The sequence below is a fragment of the Ciconia boyciana genome, chromosome 1 (genome assembly GCF_034638445.1).
Source record: "Ciconia boyciana chromosome 1, ASM3463844v1, whole genome shotgun sequence".
Taxonomy (NCBI): Eukaryota; Metazoa; Chordata; class Aves; order Ciconiiformes; family Ciconiidae; genus Ciconia; species Ciconia boyciana.
In genome coordinates, this window is record NC_132934.1 from 95,348,934 (window position 1) to 95,370,011 (window position 21,078).

The 21,078-nt window shown below is 36.4% G+C and overlaps 1 protein-coding gene across 1 annotated transcript in view; it reads right to left on the reverse strand.

Annotated features, from left to right (window-relative positions):
* The window catches only part of ABI3BP (ABI family member 3 binding protein), a 166,151-nt gene that overhangs the window by 130,175 nt on the left and 14,898 nt on the right, over positions 1-21,078 (reverse strand). The window contains 2 exon segments of the mRNA XM_072851395.1: positions 929-997; positions 11,261-11,440. Coding sequence (XP_072707496.1) covers positions 929-997; positions 11,261-11,440 — 249 coding nt within the window.

A 21,078-nucleotide genomic window follows, 5' to 3' on the forward strand; every position in this document is an offset into this window, starting at 1 on the left:
AATGTCCAAATAATGCATTGGGCCTTTTTTTTTGTTTTGTGTTTTTTTATATATATATATGTTGCATCTAAAAGGTAAATCACTTTTCAAAATCTTTCCAGACATACTGTTTTACATCTGGCCAAGAGCAAGAAGAAATTAATCCCAAGCAGTTACCAGGAATTAGAAATAAATTCATATCAAGATCTCAAATTATAAACATATACATATATATTATCAGTTTATTCTTTGCAACAGTCCAGTGATCCTGAGAGTCATCTCCATATTAAAGTAAGGAATTAAAAACTAACAATATTAATGACATTATTAAAGTCATATAGAATGTCTTTGGAACAGACAAGAATCAAATTCAGATTCCTGCTCTGCTATGCATAGTTTAAGCTAGAAACATCCCTCTTCCCTTAACTCCTTGCATCAGCAAACTTAGTGGTACTGATTTACAGATATTTACATTTATACACACACACACACACACACACACACACACACACATACACACCCCCCGACAAGTTACCATTTCCAATGAGAAACAGAGAGCATTAACATGTCCATGGGTGAAGGAATCCATACTGGTAGTTTGGGAAGAATAACTTCAATACACCAGATCACTGTATTTCAAAACTTTTACTTTTTTTGCATGCACTTGTGACCTCTTTAAACATCAGAAATTAGTATTCTAAATTTCAATTCTCATTTGTAAGAAGTTTTTACAAGAAAAATCTTTAGGTACTTCTTCATGTTTTGAACACCACAGGTGTGACCAATTACTGACTAGGAAATACTGTCCTACATTTTACCTTCCCACGTATGGAATTTGTGCATCACAGTCAGACACCTACAGTTACAAATAACTTTTCAGAGAAACCCAGTAAAAGATTCTGTCTTCCTTTAACTACTTTAAGAAAGAGATGCAGTAATGGTAAAATACCTGAACAAGATTTCTTGTTATTTGAAACACGTGCTGGTCTTACTGAAACCAAATACCGTGGCTCTGCATCTGTAAATGAAGAAATCAGCAATTAGTACAGATGTGTACTTGTACGTGTCCTTTATTTGAGAAAGGGATTAACCTATAATTCCTAAGAGAAAGTCCATTATTCAGTGAATGCTTGACATATTATCTAATCTTTGTGATCTTTCGGCATGTTTGCTTCAAGTTTTATCCACCAATCATTCAGAAATATTCTAGCCATTAGGAAAAATAATACACCCATGCACAAAAGACTTGGCAATTCTTTTTGGCTGAACACAACAAATAGGTGAACATAGTAGGACATACATGTAACATTTCAATGAAAACATTACTTGGAAAGTGAAGGGGAATGAAAACCCAGATGAAGAGGAAGACATAATGGCAAAACAAAAAAGTAAATCAGGTAAAGCAATAAGAGGGCAAAGCCTGAAGAGTACAACCAGGGATATCTACTCTCCTGACAGGAGCCAGAGGAAATTTTCCTACAGTATTTTCTGTATTCTGTGTCAGGGTATACACCTTAGTTTTCCTGTTTTAAGCAGTTTCTCAGTAAAGAGCTGACCTATTGTAAAAAGAATAAACAAAATGCATTGATCATTTAGGAGCGCATACCCCAACAGACTACTACTAAATCATTCAAGATTGGCATGATTGTCTGGTTGCAGGAAACAATACAATGTCAGACATGGTTAAGACAGTCTCCACATCAGTTACTGGCTTGTTTTAGAATTAGGTTTACATACTTTTTCCAGAGACGACTTATGAGATTTAACTATTAAGTGCTTGACAGTTTTGAATACTCTTTATGAAAGTAAAGTCATTACTAACATTTAAGAGCAAGGGACTAATATTTATGTAAAATCCACAAAGGGCTGTGACTTTGGAATCTCTGGGTACTGTTACATTAGAAATAATGTTGTATGCATCAGGAGAGCAACAGTTTAAGTGGTTTTTTTATTCAATAAATTAATCTTAGAGACAAATTGTATTTTCCAGACTTTCTGACATTTACATTTATTTTAGTTTTAACCCCTATGCATTTTCTCCCAGGAAAAATGAACCTTTGCAAAATATTTTTTAAATCTTTACAGGAAAGAATCTCTCTCCATCTTAACTCCAGTTCAAACTTTTTTGCGCCACTTCCCATAAAAGGTTCAACTGCTTCATTTCAAAAAGCTAACAGAACAGATCATATTACATAGCAAAAAAAAATGAAAAGCCCTTCCAAAGACAAGAATTTTTGTATTTTAATTCAATCTTTCTTGAATGGCCTGAGTTTCTTTTAAAGTACACAAGAACTGCAGCCATTCTAAAAGATGCAGAGTCATCGCTAGCTGGGTGTCACTTGTGAACCAGCTTGGAAAACTTCTGGAAATACTAGACTTCATAGGAAATAATGAATTGAAGCAAACCAAGTTTTACACAAACTCCAACACATTTGAGAGACATCTGATGCAGTTTGGATGACACAAGCACACATGGTAAGAGGCCACAAGTTCAGATATACTCATGTTTCTGGCAGTGAAAGGCAGATAACTTCACCCTGCAGCTTAAAATAATAAATGCTTTGATTAAAACAATGTTGAAATGGTGATTTTAGTTTGGGAAATTCATCTTCAGAAAGAAGATTTTTCCCTTACTCTTGACATCAATGTCAGAGATTTCTGCCCTTCTTAATTATCTAAAACCAAGCTCTATTCTCACTGAACTTCAACACTAGAAAAGAAGTCACAGGAGCTTCCAAAGAGATATCCATGGGCAGAATTTGACTCACCATATACTGATCGAAACTACTTTAGTTCCAGTTTTTTTTAAAAAGGATTACTCTATGTAAAACTCTTATTCTAGTTTAGATACAATTATCTAAATCTGTGTCTACAGATGAGAGATTGCATTTCCTACATATCTCAGTGTAACACATACTTTTAAGTCTACCAATTAAACAGAACCACTGAGAAATGATTAAATTTTCTTTTACATCCAGATTTCTGTAAGGAGAGAGGAAGGAAAACCAGTACTGAATAAATCAAAAGCTTGCTGCGCTACTTAAAAGGCTGTGTCAGTTTGGGGAAAACCACTCTAACCTAACTGATTCTATGCATCTAAGTCACTGGAAACCCATACTATGGGTGTACTTTAATTGTTTAATTATTGTTTTTAAATGGGTTTGAACTGCACCCTAATATAATATAACTAAGATGAGCATTGAAAACAGCTGCTCAAAGCAGTGTGGAAAAAAGAATTAGTTAAAAAGAAAGAGCAACCCCAAAGTGCAAATATCTCTTCATTTACAAAAAATCTTTTTTAATATTTAGGGTGGCACACAGTTCTTCTGGGATCTGTGCAACCATCTGGACATTTTTTGTATTGAGACCTAAAATCAGAAATAAGTGACACTTTAAAATAATTTGTTTTCTGTGTTCTTTAATTCCAGTTTTCTGCTGTGCATGCATGCCCGCTTGTGAGACTGTTATAACTCTCAGAAAGTATTGAGCAACCTTAACTTCAACAAAATTAGTTTAAAGCATCACCTCAAAAGCTCATGAACTACAAAGTCAGTCTTCAAAATTGCAAAAATTTATGTTTTCATCAACAAAATATCCAAAGATTGTGAAAGAAAATTATCCAAATGGCTTGAAACAGCTAGTTTTGCCCTGCTCCGTCACTGGAAAAATTCGTTCTGGCTGAAGTCTGAAACGGCATGTGTAGCAGTACAGAAATAGATTATCTGTTAAACAAAATGTAATAAACAAAGACTGTAAATTTCTCCCTGCACATCTCAAAGCTACAAAACCTGGTATTTATCAGGAATCATTAGTTCTAACAGGTGTTTTTGTTCTGTCACAAAGTGCTCTCAGCAGGAATATTTTGTGTTGGGTGCTGTTCATTAAGCTTTTTTGTGGATTTAGCAAATGTTGCCTTAATAAAGAATACAACACATCCCCATTTCCCGGAGAACTCACAACTCTTCTGATTGTAATACAATACATAAAAGGAAATATTTAGGAAAACAGGCTAAGACTAGATGTTGAGAGAGCTCTGCTATAGAAAAAGCACGTTTAAAATGTAGCACTTGTCTGGTTTAGAACCACTGAATTTAAGACAATATTATGATCATTATAGCTAAAATCAGAATTTGAAATTATCAGAGGATTACATTCAATACATGTAGTATATACAACACCTAGTATATACAACACTAAAATTATTTTCTGAACTTAACTAAAAATATATCTTAATTTAGAAATATGATTTGCCATTCCTGAGTAGAATCACCCACAGTACTCTATAGATGTTAAGAGTACAGCAACTGTAGTATAACTTAAATTCATCTGTTTGATGCACAGTATCAAAGCCTTATGCACAGACTGAAGAACACAGGCCTTGTAATGCTTCTATTTTGGACAGAGATACGGAATCAACTACTATATCAACTATTTACACTGAAATATATTTAAAAAGAGAAGTGCATTTCTAAAATAAAATTATGACCTCAAGTAAATGCAAATCACAGAGTATAGACAATCCTGTGTAGAGCTGAGTATTTCTTATTTGTATGAACTGTGTTCAGTAAGAAAATTATAGTTACATAATTAAGGTTCAAATATGTGTACACAGATCCACGAATCCAGCATCTGCCCCCAGAAATTATTTCAACATACATCAGTATATAACAGAGATGCATATGATACAGATGCAAGATACAGATCTGTCTGTCTCTCATCTTGTAAGGATCCAGAATCTCATAAATAACGGATCCCTACAGAACAACGCAAACTTTAACAAGCTCAGTTTGAAATATATTTGCAAATTTGCTATGAAAATCTTAGCAGTTCCTTGCTGCTTAACACGTTCTTGAAGGACTGCTACTATAAGACTAACATAATAAATCCACTTGTTTGAACCTGTTACTGCCTAGCACCCCTTATTAAGGCTGGAATGACAAATGTCATGGCTAAGAGCTCCTTTCAGCTGGCACACAACTTTTTCTTTATAAACACCTTGAAGTTGCAGATCAGAAATAAAGTCCAAATAGTGACCACCTTCAATTCTTCAGCCACAAAGTACTACAGGAAAATGCCCAGATGTGCCAGAAAAGTGCTAGTCAACAAATTCATGCCTAATTCTTAGTGTTGTAATTCCCCAAACATGGGTTTTTTTGACAATTCAGTTGAGAGGTGCCAATACGACATCAGAATTGCTCTTTCAAGTTTAAATACCCACAGCTGAATAAAGCAATGCCACTTTGGACCAAAGCACAACACTCTGGCAGGCACGCACACCTAACCAAATTATTTTTGAAGCAGGAGGGAAGACTAGTCACACACCTGAGGCACTAGTATTTGTAAAGCAATAGTATTTGTATCTATAGCATTTGATACATATGGTAGACACATGCATATATGTTCAGCACATATTCTTACACCCTTTCCTCCCACTTCTCAAAAATATTAGACAGAAGCATTCAGTCATCTTGTTTTAGCTTTTAAACATGAAGGCTACTACAGCTCAATGAACCGTCACCAATTAGATGAAATATTTTTCTGAACTCCTTCAATTACTCAGTATTTTTCATCTGGACAGTCTGAAAGATACACACACTACATGTTCACACAGGTATGTCTACAATTTACCACAGAAGAAACATTACAAAGACTCCAAAGTTGCACACAAGTAAACCAGCGCTTTGGTGTCATTATAAAAGAAAAAAACCAACTGTTTGACTAAGATTCTGTAATATTAATGATATAAAATTATTAAAAGAAAAAAGCTTTTATTATCCACCTTAACAGCTTCAGGAGACAACCAGGATATAACAAAAATACATGTCACTGACACATCAAACTAATATACGAGAACACTTACCTCCGTACGCCATGAGCTAGGCTACGAAATCAGTGGCAGCAGGCAACTAACATACACTGCAAAATGCTAGCAAATCCTGCTTACGTTCGGGCATACTATTTTAATTCAGTTCAGGGCTCAGCCAATACAGAAATGCAGTTGAAAGCAAAAAAATGTAAGAATGAACTGACTAATGAACTTAGAATAAATTTTAAAATAAAGTGTTACAATGCATCATTAGAACTCATAGACCAGCAGATTCAGAAATCAAAACAGTATTTTTTAGCTTCAGGCCACAATTCTCTAATCTGAATTTAGGGATTGCTGAAGACTTACTATGGAATGTTGTTAAGGGCAAAGGCCAAAGCTGGAGAAAGGGAAGGGTAAAAGTGTATTGTGGTGTAACAAGCATAGAAAAAGATAGAGAAGGAAGACAAAGGGGCTGGTGTAAATGAACCTGCTGCTGGGCAGTACGCTTGTCTAGCTGAAGGTGAGCTGCTGACCTCCTCCAGGTCCTCCAGTCCACTAGGCTCAGCTAATATTAGCAATAAGAATCTGTTTTTTTGCTAAGTTATTAGGAAGCGACATACTTCTGAATTAATTTTCACATTATTTGGCATCTTGAAAACCATGTGGTTAATACATTTGCACATTTCTGGGAATTGATCAGATATAAGAAATTGCACAGCAAGATCTTTTAGCAAAGCACTGCTCTAGCACACATCCCTGAATTACACTTTCTAAAATGTGTTCAAGGTGGTACTAGAATTCTTCCCATATATATGCAAAATTCACCCATCACTTATTATAGTTGGTATAAAGCAGGATTGCAAATACATTCTCTTCTTACACTGTACAATCCCGTTCAGGTAAAGGAAAGGCCAAAGCATGGCCCAACTCTGAGCTGGTTTTAGAAACTGAAATTAATTTTGTTCACTTTGGTAGCTAATTGCTGTTCATTCTTACAAAATTTTCCTGTCTCCACCCAATTTTTTGGGTTCCTCCAACAGTATCAACAAATTCAAGGAGGCTGACTTGCAATCTTCCTAACCAAGTTAGAAAAAACTAGCACAAATTTCTCAAGGAAATACTCTTTCTTTACGAGTCACGCAGACTGAACAGATTGAGATAAAGGTTTAAGTCAAGCTCAGAACTTTTGGGTGGGTCTATTCACCTTATTTATTCACCTTTAGTCTAGCTGAATTTACATTTTGATATCTTTTGACACAGTCTGAATAGCTTCCATGACCAATAATAATGTTGCTTACTCTCACATAAGCTCATAAAGTACACTCAGCACAAAAGAAAACACATCTTGTATTCTGATAAAGAGGCATACTTCTTTGAACCAAACTTCGATGCTGCCTCATCATTGTCATTTATCCTTCACTGTGATTCAAATTCATCTATCTAGCAATGCATGAAGCTGCTCAAGAGTTTGTTGCCAGCATGAGCTCATTACAAGTTCAGGAAATCCAACAGAACCCTTTTCTCTTTGTACATGCCCTCTGTAGGCAGTTCGCAATTCATGGATAATGTTACGCAACTGCTGGCTCAGTTATTATTTTAGTTGCAAAAGAAAGGAAAAACAAATATTTTAAGATAAGAATCACTGCAGTGAGGTCCTGAATATTTTAATGGATGAAATGTAGGCGGATGTCACACTTTCTATAAAGCCATATATCTCTGCTGGAAATCCTAGGAAAGATCACGTCTTCATTAATTTCTTTTAAAATATATGCATATATACACATGTAATTTCATGAATTGATAAATCTGCTGACTTCAAGTTTATTGTTAACAGGGTCATAAGAGGTGTGTGACCCTGCAGAAAATCTGACAATAAATTTCATCTTAATCAACAGTGACCAGGTTGGAAATATGGAAGTCATGGGCCTTAGATACATATATTATTGTGTATATTGTGTCATCTATTAAAAAAATAAGTTAGTTATTGCTTCATTCCCCGTACTCCAGTTCCAATCAGGGACAATTATTCCAGACAGAATACTTATTATGTTGCTACTTAACAAAACCAGGCATGCAGAGCTAAATCAAGGAAATGGCTGCAAGGCACTTCATTCTGCTGTGTAGACCTATACTGTTCGTTAGAAAGAACAAAGGACATTTTAAAGGATTGATGCATTTTAGGAAGGGAATCATGGTTGACTTATACGCAAAGTTTGTATGTTTTCTTACATTGGCCTAACTACTAAATCAACAAAATAATTGTTTTTCTTTGACTAGGGTCTACAGTTGATTGCATATCTGTACAATCTTCACTTACAAATCTTCACTGAATAGGCAATTTTAATACTACTAGGACAAGATCCACTTTTGTCTAGATACAGAGATTCCGTTCTCCTGGATCTAGTCACTCTCTCGGGAGATTATATTCTAAAGCAATGTTCCTTAGTCCATTGGGAAAACGTACCTTTTAGTAACTAACTAAAAGTTAGCCCTTAAATCTCCATTTCTAATCTTTACATTTCAGCTACCAAACCAATTTAAGGTTGTCATCAAAGTCCCTAAATTGATTGGGAAAGGTATTCTCTTTCTATGAACCACTAAAACTGCCAGGAGAGAAGGAAGCATTAAATTGTATTAGTCTTGGTCTAAATAGGCCACAATGTCTTTTCACATTTGGGAATCACTCCCTCCACATCCTGTTCAGTAAAAGCCACAACCAACCACTGTTCAGGGCAACCTGTAAAGTTCATCTGCTTTCTGTAAAAGTTGGATAAGCCAAAGCCTGAGAGGACCGAGAAGGAGTTCTCAGGGTCAATGTGAATATTTTTGTATAAACCTAGTTGTTCTGATTGTGGAAAAATGTGTGGAACCCACTGAAGACCTTTTGCAAAGTGTACAGTGGCACTTGGGTCACTAAAATACCTAGAACATAGAATAGACAACTTTTAGTGTGAAATTTTAAAAATACATTGTTTTAATATGATCACAGCATACTAGGCCAACTTCATCACATGTGAGATGTACTAGGAGTACAAAGATAACGTAAAATTTTTCAGCAATAGGGTCTAGGGGTTTTACATCTTTGGAAAGTATCTTGAAAGTATTTTTATTGTCCCTTTACAATACCTTATTTTTTCTAACATCCACATAAAGTGTATACTGAGCTGAGTTCTCTGGCTGCCAGAATAAAACCTAACCATTGTTCCTAAGACTAAGACCTATCCTGCAGTTCCTCCAGTTTATGCCAGCAGCTGGCCCCCGAAACTGTGGGGGGTGCTAGGAATCACCACTGTCTTCTTTTCATCTCCGCCACACGAGTCACTCTAAAATAGAGCCAAAAGCACAACTGATGTTTCTTGGTTTAGCTCATGCTCTGTACACACTTGGAAAGTCAAAGCTTCAGTTTAATATGGTGTTTAATATTAATGAAATGGGGAAAGATGATGTGCTCTCTTCTTCCAAACTCCAATAAACAAGTCCACAAAGCATATAATCTAACCCTAAATCTCTTAACTAAAAGCAATAGCTCCAATAAATGTACTGTTGATTGCCTTAAATAAATGCTTGCGACTTGAAGTACATATTGCTGTTAGCTTCTTTTATTCCTGTCCTTTCAAAGATGACCATCTTCTTAAAGTAGGAAATGTTAGTCTCTATATTATGTTGTACATTGCATTTTTAGTTACCAGACACTCAGAAGATTCATTGTCACTAGGAAACTGATTGACAACTTGTATTAGCATGAGTGATTTAAAATGTTGAAGTTATTCTCTTTAAAAATAATTAAAAAGGAAAAGGAGAGTATTCCCCAACACTTATGCTTTTCCCTCTCCAGATACACTAGAGAAAATGTGTTCATTTCATTACGGGCTGTATGTATCATGGGTTTTCTCATCTTCTGCGTTCATTGCTACAAGATTTTGATTGCTTAACGGTAAGCTTGAATGAATATGCATGTGGCTAGCACTCTGATGCACTGCAGAACTAAAGGAAGATGTCTACAGTTTCCAGCCATTAGCTGTTAATGCTAAAGTTACAAAATACCCAAATCCCATATGTTCCAGGTGATGTTCAGCTTTCTGTTTTCATACAGTTTCACAAAGCATTAGGTATTAAAGCTGCTATTAAATAGGGAGTGCATATGATCTACACATGACATTGCATTCAGTGCTTTTTCTTCTTTCCAAGGATCTAAAGAAAAATACTAATCCTCACTACTGCAATACAGCTACGCAGGTAGCTGTATTCACAGTATTCTACAGAAAATCTTGTATGCCATTCTTAGTGAACTGATTCAAAAGTTACACATGGGATAAATCAGATAAACACAGCTTAAGTGATAGTTACGAACTCAAACACTGGATTGGTGATAGAATTACAGAGAGATCCCAGGAATACCAAATCATGAAAAGGAAAAAGTCAACCTTTGCTACAATGATCTAATGAAAGTCTCTAATATCTTAATTATTCTGTGTCTAACATCTTATTTATTCTTTTTTATTCTGCAGTTTTCAGCCTGGAGCAGACCCCCAGAATTGCCTTAACGGACCACATCAAAAAGACAGCAATTGTTACTTCTACGCTTATGCATCCTTTCTTCCCCCTTGTTTCACACCAAGATTACCAAGGCATTACAATGATGAGGGTAACCCAGATTCTTTTCAGGCTAGAAAAGAATAAAGAGAGCAACACGGAAATCCTCAGTGACTGAACAGATTTCTTAAAAGGTCAAATCCTGATAAGTCAGCGTTTTAATCATTTATCAGACAATTCTAACTAATCCAGTTCTACTATTTTGCTATCCTGCCCATACTGACATAACCCCAACTCAAAGGGACAACCCAATTCCCTTCTTCCTCCCTATCCCAGGCAACAGGATATAACATTTTTGATGTGGTTTAATCTCTTCCATACAACAGCTCATGGAATTCCATCCATAACTTCTGACATAGAAGTTATAGGTTATTCTATAACATGTAGAACTGGAATAAGCCCCTGCCAGAAAAGGCATTATTTTGATACGAACATTTCTAGCAAAAGGAAGCAACCGCACAGTTCTCCAAACTCTTTCATTGCTTCTTGTACTATTTGTTAAAAACATGCACAACCCCCTTGTATTCTACTTTATAACTGCAACTTTAGGCAAATCATTGTCACTATGTCACACTGTCATTGTCACATACACATTTGATCTGTGATGTGGTCAATATAGTACAATCTCTTAGTACAATGAAAATCCTCAAAACAAATACCAGTAGCAAACTTTTCCAAACAAGAACTATTTGTTTTCCTTGAAGGATCTCCTAATTCCACTTTCATCTGAAATTCTTCAAGGCAACTTTAAACAAACACAAAGAAACCCTGAGCAACAATCTAATAAAAACAAAATTAAGAAACACAAAGGTTCATATTCTCCTCACTCTCTTCCCACAATTCATGACAACAGTAGCATGCAAAGCAAATATGTCTTACCAAGTTCTGTTATGTAGGTTTTTCCTTCCGAAGGTAAAGGAATGTACTGATTAGAGAACAAGTTGCTTCCATAACCCAGGACAAAACCTTCTAGTTTGGTGTTTTGACTTGGTCGAAGATACCTCATGCAAACGGTGTCATCTGTTGCATTGATCTGAACTTTCAGACTCTGCCTTTTCACTTGGGAAAGAGTAAAAAAAGAGAAGATCAGAATGTATTATCTTGTAATCATATATTCAGTAATGGACCATGACAATGTAACAATATAGGGCTGTTTAATTTGCTAGTTGCAAGCAACTGAACAATTGCTTAAAGGTGGAGTCTCCTGGAAACTAAGTGTATTTTAAAAAGTAAACTAAGTGTCATGTAAAATTGTGGTTTCCAACACATCTGTTTTTCCATCATTAGTTTAGTACTATCATTAGTTGTAACATCTTCTACAACTGCAGTAGTAGAAAAGTGCATGAAGTAACTGGAAAAAATGCAAGTATATTTTCCTTTAAATGCAGGAGTTACAGTAGTATTAGCCTTCTATAGGACCCATAGGTGAAAAACTTGCAAGTTAGAAATTTTTTTTTTGTTAGTAAAAAATATGAAGATTTAACATTAAGTTAATCACACTGCAAAATTAGGGTAGAGGATAAATAGTAACTAGATCCAAATACAAATGCTACAACTATTTTTTTTTTTTTTTTGCTATGTTGGGCTGGAAATGTAATTTTCTAGTTGGAATTACACCAGGACACCTAACCAACGTATATACTTTACTCAAAATTACTAAGAAACTTTTTTTAAACATTCATTTTTATGCTTTCCAGGGGAGCAGCACATAAAGCAAGAAACATCTTGTATATCCATCTACAAAAATTTAACTTATAACAACACAGAATGACTTCATAACAGAATAATCAATTTTTTAGGCTACAAAAAGGTGTTTCGTCATCTCTTGGTGGGGTGAGGGAGGATTGGCTTTTCCTTCCTTGGTACTTACAATTTTAATATTCCCTTGCCACTGTTAGCCTTATCATATTTTTAGAACTGTTGAATGTCAATGCTTAAAAAAAAAGTAATGACTTTTCCCCAAACTTATGACACTGGCACTAGAATAGTACATTTTGGGTTATTATTTCTCTTCTCATTGTCAAAATATAAATTTTTATTCCCAATAGGTTTTCAGGCATCTTTCCAATTATGAGGGCTGAAATTAACTTTTCAGGAAAAACAGAAATTTGCACAAAATCATTTAACTGCAGGAGCTAAACCCTGAAGAAAAACAATGAGAGATGTATCAGCTGTCATTAAATGACAGGGTAGAGAGATACTGAACTTCCTTTTCTTTCTGTCCTTCTCTCCCTCACTCTAACTCCCTTCCTTTCTTCCTTTCTCTCTCTCAATAATTGCAGACTGATATTCCAAGTTTCTTTAGACAAGTACATATTGATTCTCTGGTATCACCCCAGCCTACCCTCCTTTTTTTTTTGGAGACATTCTAATGACTAGAGTTGCTGAGAGGCCACAATCCCCAATCTGTGAAGATGATTTAGTAGTGCTGTCGAGCACTTGGCAGTTGTCTGCACACTGAATGTAAAGAGCTAAGCCAAATGCTTTATGCCTCTTCCCTTTATAGAAAGAAGCATACAAGTAAAACTGATGGAAAACATGTGCCTCCGATGAGACTCTTCCTTTATCTAAAGATTGATCAAGTAAAAGCCCTCAGCCAGGAAACCGTCACAATTTTCCAAAGGCAACTCTGCCAGGTTGCAGAAGACTGCAAGGCTTGTAGAAAACTCAACTCTCTGACATTTTCAGCAGTACAGTACCATCACAGGGGAAGGGGTGGCAGTTGCTTCCTTATCTGGAAGACATCCTAACTTCTTTTATTTTCAGTATATGAAACCGCTCCGGGTGTACCACTCTGAATATCGACAAGGCTCCAAATAGCATAAACCAGGAAGAAAACCCAACAGACTTCAAACCCCTCTAATATGCTCCATAAAGATGCTTAGTAAAAAGCGTTCCACGGCAACAAAGTTCAGGATTATTACCTCTGATTGACAGTGAACTAGATTTGTTAAAATTATGTAGTCTGCAAAACTCTAACCTAACTTCGGAGAGCTCAGCATAAATGAAAGGATGTTTTCCTGGTCTCCATTGAATATTCATGTCTAAGAAGAAAGCAGGACTTACAGAACTTGATTGAAATATGAGATAATAATTTGATTTCTGTATTAAAATTCTTAGTCAGACCCAAAACTGGATTTTAAAAAAATTTAGTGAAGATCTATTTTAGTTTTAAATTTACAATAATTTCACTTTTTTTTACATGATTATTTCTATATATCTCTCAGTAATACTTTACATTAATTTGACTTAATTCTAATTCAAGATTTAACTCAGCTGGGTTTGATTCCAATTAAACAGATACTGTATTTTATTTATAAGTAGTCAACTATAGTGACAAGGGGTCTTGACTTTATTTAAGCCTAAAAACTGTCAGTGAAGTTTCTAAAAACAGAAAGTCTAAATGGGATCCTAAGACAGCAACAGTTTTGAGGTAGGACCCTTTAGACCTTTTCTTTATAGCTAGCACATCAAAACCAGCAAGAGAGCTTTTAAACTCAAAGCCAGTTCTAGCAGAACATGGACAGGAATAATGTATTTTTAAAAACAGAGGATAAGGCAGAACAGAAGAAAAGGAGATTAACTTAAAATTTAGAAAAATAAATGCTTGTCCTCCCCACACTGTCCTGACAGGGCAGGTCCTTTCCCTCTAGTTCACTTTTAAGTACAGCATCCTTTCTGTATTGGCCTGGATGGCAACAAATACTGCAGAGTCCCTGCAGGATTTAGGAAAAATCTTTCTTTTCCTTTCCTTGGGGATCTAGCTACAGGGTCTGCTCCATGTTCTTCTTAACATAACTATCTTCTACCCCTTCTGTAAGCTCCTTGCTTACTATTTCCTTCTCTCCACACAGCAGAAATTCCCCTAGCTGAGAGGGCTCAGTCGATCTCAGCAAGGGTGCTCTTCTCCCCTTCCTCTTGAAGGTGCAGCCTGGCCCAAAGAGCAGTACAGGGCAAGGCAGACAAATAGCCTTCTTCACTATTATTTAGCTGCATGTTTTTAAAGGAAAATAACCGTGCTAAAGCAACAACACAGATGCTACACTTCATATGACTAAACCACATTCTCTTCCATGGGCTGTGTGTGTTCCAGAATCACTGAAATCGAGGGATGAATTTTAACTGGTAAAACAATAACTATCAGAGGCTGACCACTTTCTGGAAGTGTAGGGACAGAAGTGGAGCAGCCAAGGCCAACACTGACAAGTTTTTCTATCCGAGGCAACAAAGGTTCCTGACTGAAGTTAGAACCTGAGTTTGCTGGGAACCGTAGCTGTTGAGTGAGAGCACTTGGGTTCCAGAGAGTGAAAGGCTACACAGGAGACAAAACCAAAGAATGATGAGGACAGAAGGAAGCCAGTAAGCACAGAAAGTGCTCTCTGTCATGGTGGAACTATCAATGCATGGTAGATCCCTCTTGGTATGGACTCTTTATAGGGAATGACATCTCTCCCCAAACCAGGTCAGTGTGCTACTTGGTCATCAGTCTAGCTCTTCTGCCTGCCAACAGATTAGCACTCCAACATCTTTCCAGGAGCCCTTGCACTCTTCCAACGCCTCACTTTTGTGCCTACCTACACACAGTATACTTCTTAGCATCATAAATACAAACACAAAAGGCTGTGAAGCAACCCTCTTTTGTTACAGCTGAGTACATTATAAAGAAATAGTTCTTGAAGAATTCAAAAAAAGTCATATCATGATTTTAGAATACCTTTTTTCCCCCCGTGTCCTTGATGAAAGAGTCGAATGATAAACTAGACGCCCTCTAATTCCAACGCAAAGCGATTCAAAAACACCTTACAAACAGAAAAGAATACTTGCAGGCACAGAGCAAGGCAAGGTTGAATTTTCCTAACTCATATTCACTTGTATCAGCTTTTGGCATGTGTTATTGAAACTCTGGTCTTAAGTATTTGCATTTGTAGAGTAATTCTTTTATATTGAGGCCATCTCCAGATGAAAGATTCTGGGACCCTTAGCTACCTCTGAAAAAAAATCTTTCCCCCCTGGCTTGCCAACAGAAATTCCACACTGATCTGCAAGTATTCTCTTCAACAAAAGTCAACTGATGGCCAAAACCAGCAGGACAAACTGTGCACTGCATATCTGAACTAAAAGCACTATGTTAAGTGCATCAGATCCCTTGCAGTGTTAGAATCACTCTAGGGAAAGGACTCGTTGCCTATAAGGGGAAAGACCTTTAAAGACAGCTTAATGAATCAGCTGCATCATAAGGGAACCAGCCACCTATAACTCTTCAGAAAGAAGAAAATAGCTACAAATGGTCTGAAGAACTCATCTGGGAGCACCATAGTTTGACTAGTTGGAAAAAATAAGTGGTCATGTATAGGCAACAGGAGCCAAGAGCAAATAAACATTGAAACTTTAGAAAAATTTAACTCTAAATTACCTAACTGAAATTCACATCTTTAAAATGTGAAAGCAGGTATGGAAAATAATACACAAAATATTCAGCTGGACACTTGTTGCTCAAGCTTTGCATCCACCAGGGATTATGTGAAGTATCTTCTTTTTCTTATCGCTTTAATTAATAATGGAGTACCAGAGGAAGACAGGGGAGAATTCATAAGCACTGCTACCATCTCTTATTCATACCACCTAGTTCTAACTGATGGTTCATTATTTAGCTACAAGACAGAGAAGTCCAATTTTCAACTTCTACTTTCACAGCAAAATTTCAGTCAAAACCCTTTGGTTTAGGTCTAACATCCCCCTAAGAAATCATCATTGCAACGCAGTCTGGAAAAAGCAAAACAGTAACTACTAAGAATAGATTTATATAGTTCCTTTGCTATTTAATAACTGGAGAAAAGTAAGGAGATAAATAGAAATGGTTCACTGGGATAGTTACATTAAAGCAGTATTTGTTCAACAATTCAGTGTTAGGGACAGCAGTATTTCCAACCTATAAAAGCAAATAAAACCACCTGAGAGTTTGCTTCTCGAAAGAACAAACAAAAAAATTTTGTTTCAGTAACAGAAGATTAAAGCCTTTGAAATTCTGTGTCCCATGCCCCACTATATCATTACAATATTGTTGGTAACAATAGATGTGGAGTTAGTTAAAATTGCCAGCTGGTTTGATTTTCCTCTGTTTCATGGGACGTGAGAGAACTTGGGTGATGAGGTGACTGGAATTTGAATTAACTGGCTCTTTTCTGTTACTACCCAAACCCCAAAATATATCTTGGCCCTGTCAAAAAAAGTATCTTCAGCTGAAGAGCACTCTATTTCTCTCTCCAACTTAAGAAGATATGTCAACAGCTGGCTGATAATTTATTAACTAATAATTAACACATTCAGAAGTAACCCTAAGGTGCTGATATCGCAACAAACTTCAAGAATGAAGCACAAATTAAATAAAGTAACCATTTTTTGCTTTCAAATAAATTCACCTTGGCAACTTACATTTTTTGAGCTATCTGTTTGCCTGCTTCACTGAAGGCTCAGCAAAAGCAATACTGGGACAGGACGTTACTTTCACTTATTCTATTATTCTACTAGTGTGCTTTAAGTATGTACAGTCTCTCATGATCAAATACAGTCCTATTTTTTGTTTTTATCCATAGAGTGAAAAGCCTTGAACTCTGCCCTACAAAACTAAAGGGTGAATACAGCTGTACTGTATTACAGCAAATTTGGCTTCGTCATCAGAATTCCTTTTGTCTTACATTGAAACTGTTTCTTTTTCACCATTTCAAATATTTTAGAGGGCATGAAGGCAAGACCTAGCACTGCCTCCCAGAGTGCTAGACAAATGAAGCATGCCTTAAGAAAATATATTAGCACCATGTATTTGTGAGCACCACCTCACTTGTAACATTCAAATCGTTCACAGCAGTGCTTTTATTTTCCAAATCTGGTGCCATAGTACCACCAGCCAAGATTTCAATGATAATATAACACTGTGCAACTTTTATTTTTGCTATTTTATATTTTCATATTTACTTTGGCTCCCAAACATGGAGAAATATTGGTTGGTTGGCGCAACCCCAAATATAGCTTAAAATGGGAAACATTTAAAAATAGTTCTGTTTCTATGCAGTAGAATAAACAAGACACACTTCTAAGACAGCCACAACCATAGAATCACAGAATAATTTAGAGTGGAAGGGACTTCTGTTAAGTCATCTAGTCCAACCCCCTGCTCAAAGCAGACCTAATCAGATCAGGTTGTTCAGGGCCACGTCCAGCTGAGTCTTGAACACCTCTAAGGACATAGATTCCATAACATCTCTGGGTAACCTGTTCCAGTATTTATCATCCTTGTGGTTTAAAAAAAAAGTCCTAATATCTAACTGGAATTTCCCATGTTCCAACTTGTGCCCAGTGCCTCTTGTCATATTGCTGTGCACGTCGGCAGAAAATCTGTCTTCCTTCGTTGTATCCTCTGGTCAGGTAGCTGTGGACAATGTTAGATCATCTTTCTCATCACAGATTACATAAAACACCAACGCTCCTAGCTACAAAATTCACATTAATAAATACTCTGAATGATGAAAATAGGTGCCATTTAGACCATACGCTTAAAAAGGGCAACAAAGAATACCTTATTAAGAGAGGGTAAGCTAAAAGCATTGCACGTAGTTTTGTCATTTGCAACTGAAGTTCCCAATTAAATATTTTTTTCAAAATATTAGTATGCCTACACTCTGTACACAAGTCTAACATTACTTCAGAAAAATAGGCTGTCAACATGCAGCAGTTAACTTTGCAAAACACATACGTGTATGTCTGTCTACAAAAGTAGCTTAACTCATAAGCTTTCAATTTACACTCACAGGATCTCTTTGCTCAGGCAGCTTCCAAAAAAGATGAACAAAAGCAATGTTATTCTTACCTACGGACCAACATTTATTACACTGAGATCCACTGGCACATTTTTAGGGATGAGCAATCAGAAAAGTTTCAGCAGTACAATTCCTGTTCCAGTCCTAACACTCTCCTTAACCTGAGTTTCTCTGCCCCCAGGCTATCAATTCTGTTCATTTCAAAGCCATTCTGGTGGTTCAAGGAAGCGACTGAGGAGAAGAAGCAATAATGTCATTTTGAAATGCTACTTTTTTCACTTAAAATGACACTGTTTAATACAGAAATGGTAGATTCTTCTTATTTTGACTATGGCGCTTGATAGATAGGATGAATAAAGCTTGTTATTTTAAGTCTTATTATCAAGGCTTATTACTTGATCGATAATCAGAAACTAGTAATTGATTCCACCTTATTAAGTTTTGAAGTTAGCACCTCTTTTCAACTCCCACTGTAACTGAGAGAGTAGATGTGATAGCATGGTTAGCATAACCTGTCCTATGACTTGCAATAATTTAAAAGAGAAGAAAAGACATCACCAAAGAAAGATCCAGACAACCTAAATTCCATCTAACTTCTGCTGTCTAGTAGAGAGTTGGATGCCTCTGAGGAGGATCTATGCGTTAAACAGGAAGCCATCTTATGTCAGCCAACAGGAAATACAGAATTTCAATTCAGTCTCTCTGGGAAATAGGGTGGACAAGCTGTAACAAGCCAACTGCAAAGTCAGAAAAAAAAATAATCTTATTTTCATGTAACCCTCCATACTGTATTTTCTAGCTTCTCTTGATGCCGAAAGAAATTTTTTCAGCCAGTACAACCACAACACAAACACTTGGTCCATTTACTTGTTTTCAGAAATTGCATTTAATGACCTGGAGTTGTCAGGTGGACATTCTGCCACCAGTTGTCTTGTGCTACAAGAATAATCTGTTGGAATTCCAACTTCACTACTTGCCCAACTCAGAATAAAGATGCTCTCAAGAGAGTTTTCAATAAATTCCTTCTTGTCTATGCCTTTAAAATACTTCTATTTGAAAGACGGCAACTTTTTTTAGGCATAACATTCTTAACAGACTGCACACAGCAAATAAAATAGCATAAATTATAATTCCCCTCTGTACTTCTTTCATATCATGGGGCAATCTTGAAAATTTCATTTATAATAGAAATTCACCACAAAAGGAGTACAAATATCCAAAATATCCAGTAGGAAACCCCCTTGATCCTGATGTTCAGCTGAAGGCAGTAACTCACTAAGACCTCCGTAGGAAGAGATGTACTGTGAGGGCCCAGGGTCAGCCCCATCCCTTCCAGTACCTTTTCTCACAGCAGTGTTTCAGGATTAATGTGACCTCTTCCTTCAGTTGCAATGCATATTTAGTTTTACTAATGCTAATCTGAAATATGCTCTCTTTTTTTTAATGGATATAAACTAAATAGATACTTCTCAGATAAACTTGTTAGAGCATTTATATTATAAAACTATACAGTTTTTAAAACTTCCTTTGCCAATTCCTCTCTACTGATCACTACAGTTCAGAACTGAGTTGTTAAGCTGCAGCTCACTATTTCTTTAGGACTAGTAAGGACAATGCAGAGGTAAAGATGTAGTTATCAGCAATTCCAGCATAAAGCAATGTACAAAAAGAAATTTATTACTTGTATGCTGCCATTTCTCTTACCTGTTTTCAGGTCATTCAAGCACTTCTTTGTAGTTCCACTACCATCCTTTTCACTATCTCCCTCACAAGGCACCTTAAACATGTTGGTTTAAAATTATTTTTTATTGGACTAAGTACAGTAACTCTCCTTATTTTTAGAGTACAAAGCTGAAAAGAGCCTGGATTTAAACTCAGGATCCGATTTCAGTGGTCCAACCCCCATTTCCAGCTTTCATTCTGCAGCTCATTTCCCACTATTTGTTAAAATGGCAAACAAAATTGAAAACAAGCAAGAAAACTGTTCTTTGAGAATAAACAAGTCTGCAGTTCTGATGTAAGAGGGAACAGGAGTTAAACTTCTGAAAACTTCTTTGGACAGAGTTTGAACAACCTGTCCCTGGCTCCTGTCATAAGACATTGTTTAATTCTTTTTTTATATCTTAGAATATTCCACTCCTTTTTTTGCCCAGCCAGTAAACTTAGTTGTGTTTATAGGTCAAATACATGTGCCAAAAATTTAATTTAAATAAAATTCAACATTGAACAATTCAACATTTTTGAAGGATAGGGACAGAACAAAGCCTATCTGATATTTTCAATGCATAATGCCCCCTGAAACTCCTTCAAGTTGAAACATTTTTGATAGCTATTACTTTTCAAATAAACAGTACACAAACCACAAAACTTAAAAGGACATTATTTGTCCATGAAAAAACTCCTTGTTAATAAAACAGCCTCAAACCCTTATCTGATGTAATTACAATCTCCAGGGCATTGTTCCCCTGGCTTTACTCTCAGAGCTAGTTGTTTGTTGTTGTTTTTTCCAGACTGGCCTGGCATGTCTTTTTCTGGGCTGATGCAACTCCACCTGGACAGAGCTGATGAGACAGCGACTGCATCTTGCCCAGAAGAGCTGGTCTTTCCAGTCCTGGCTTCTTCTTCTGTCCAAGGAAACAGGTCCAAGGCAACTCCACCCAGGCTGGGCTACGAAGAAAACTGTATCTTGTCCAAAGAACCTGACAGATTCTGCATAAAGATATTCATAAAGGCACGTAGAAGACTGTGAGGAGCAAGAAAAGTCTCCCAAGTGTTCTAGGTCTAACTCCCTTTTAAGTCTTCAAAGAGCATCAGCTAATGCAAACACCAAAAGAGAAATGTGGTCTTTGGACATGGCCGCATATAAGGTAGTCATATTTTAGA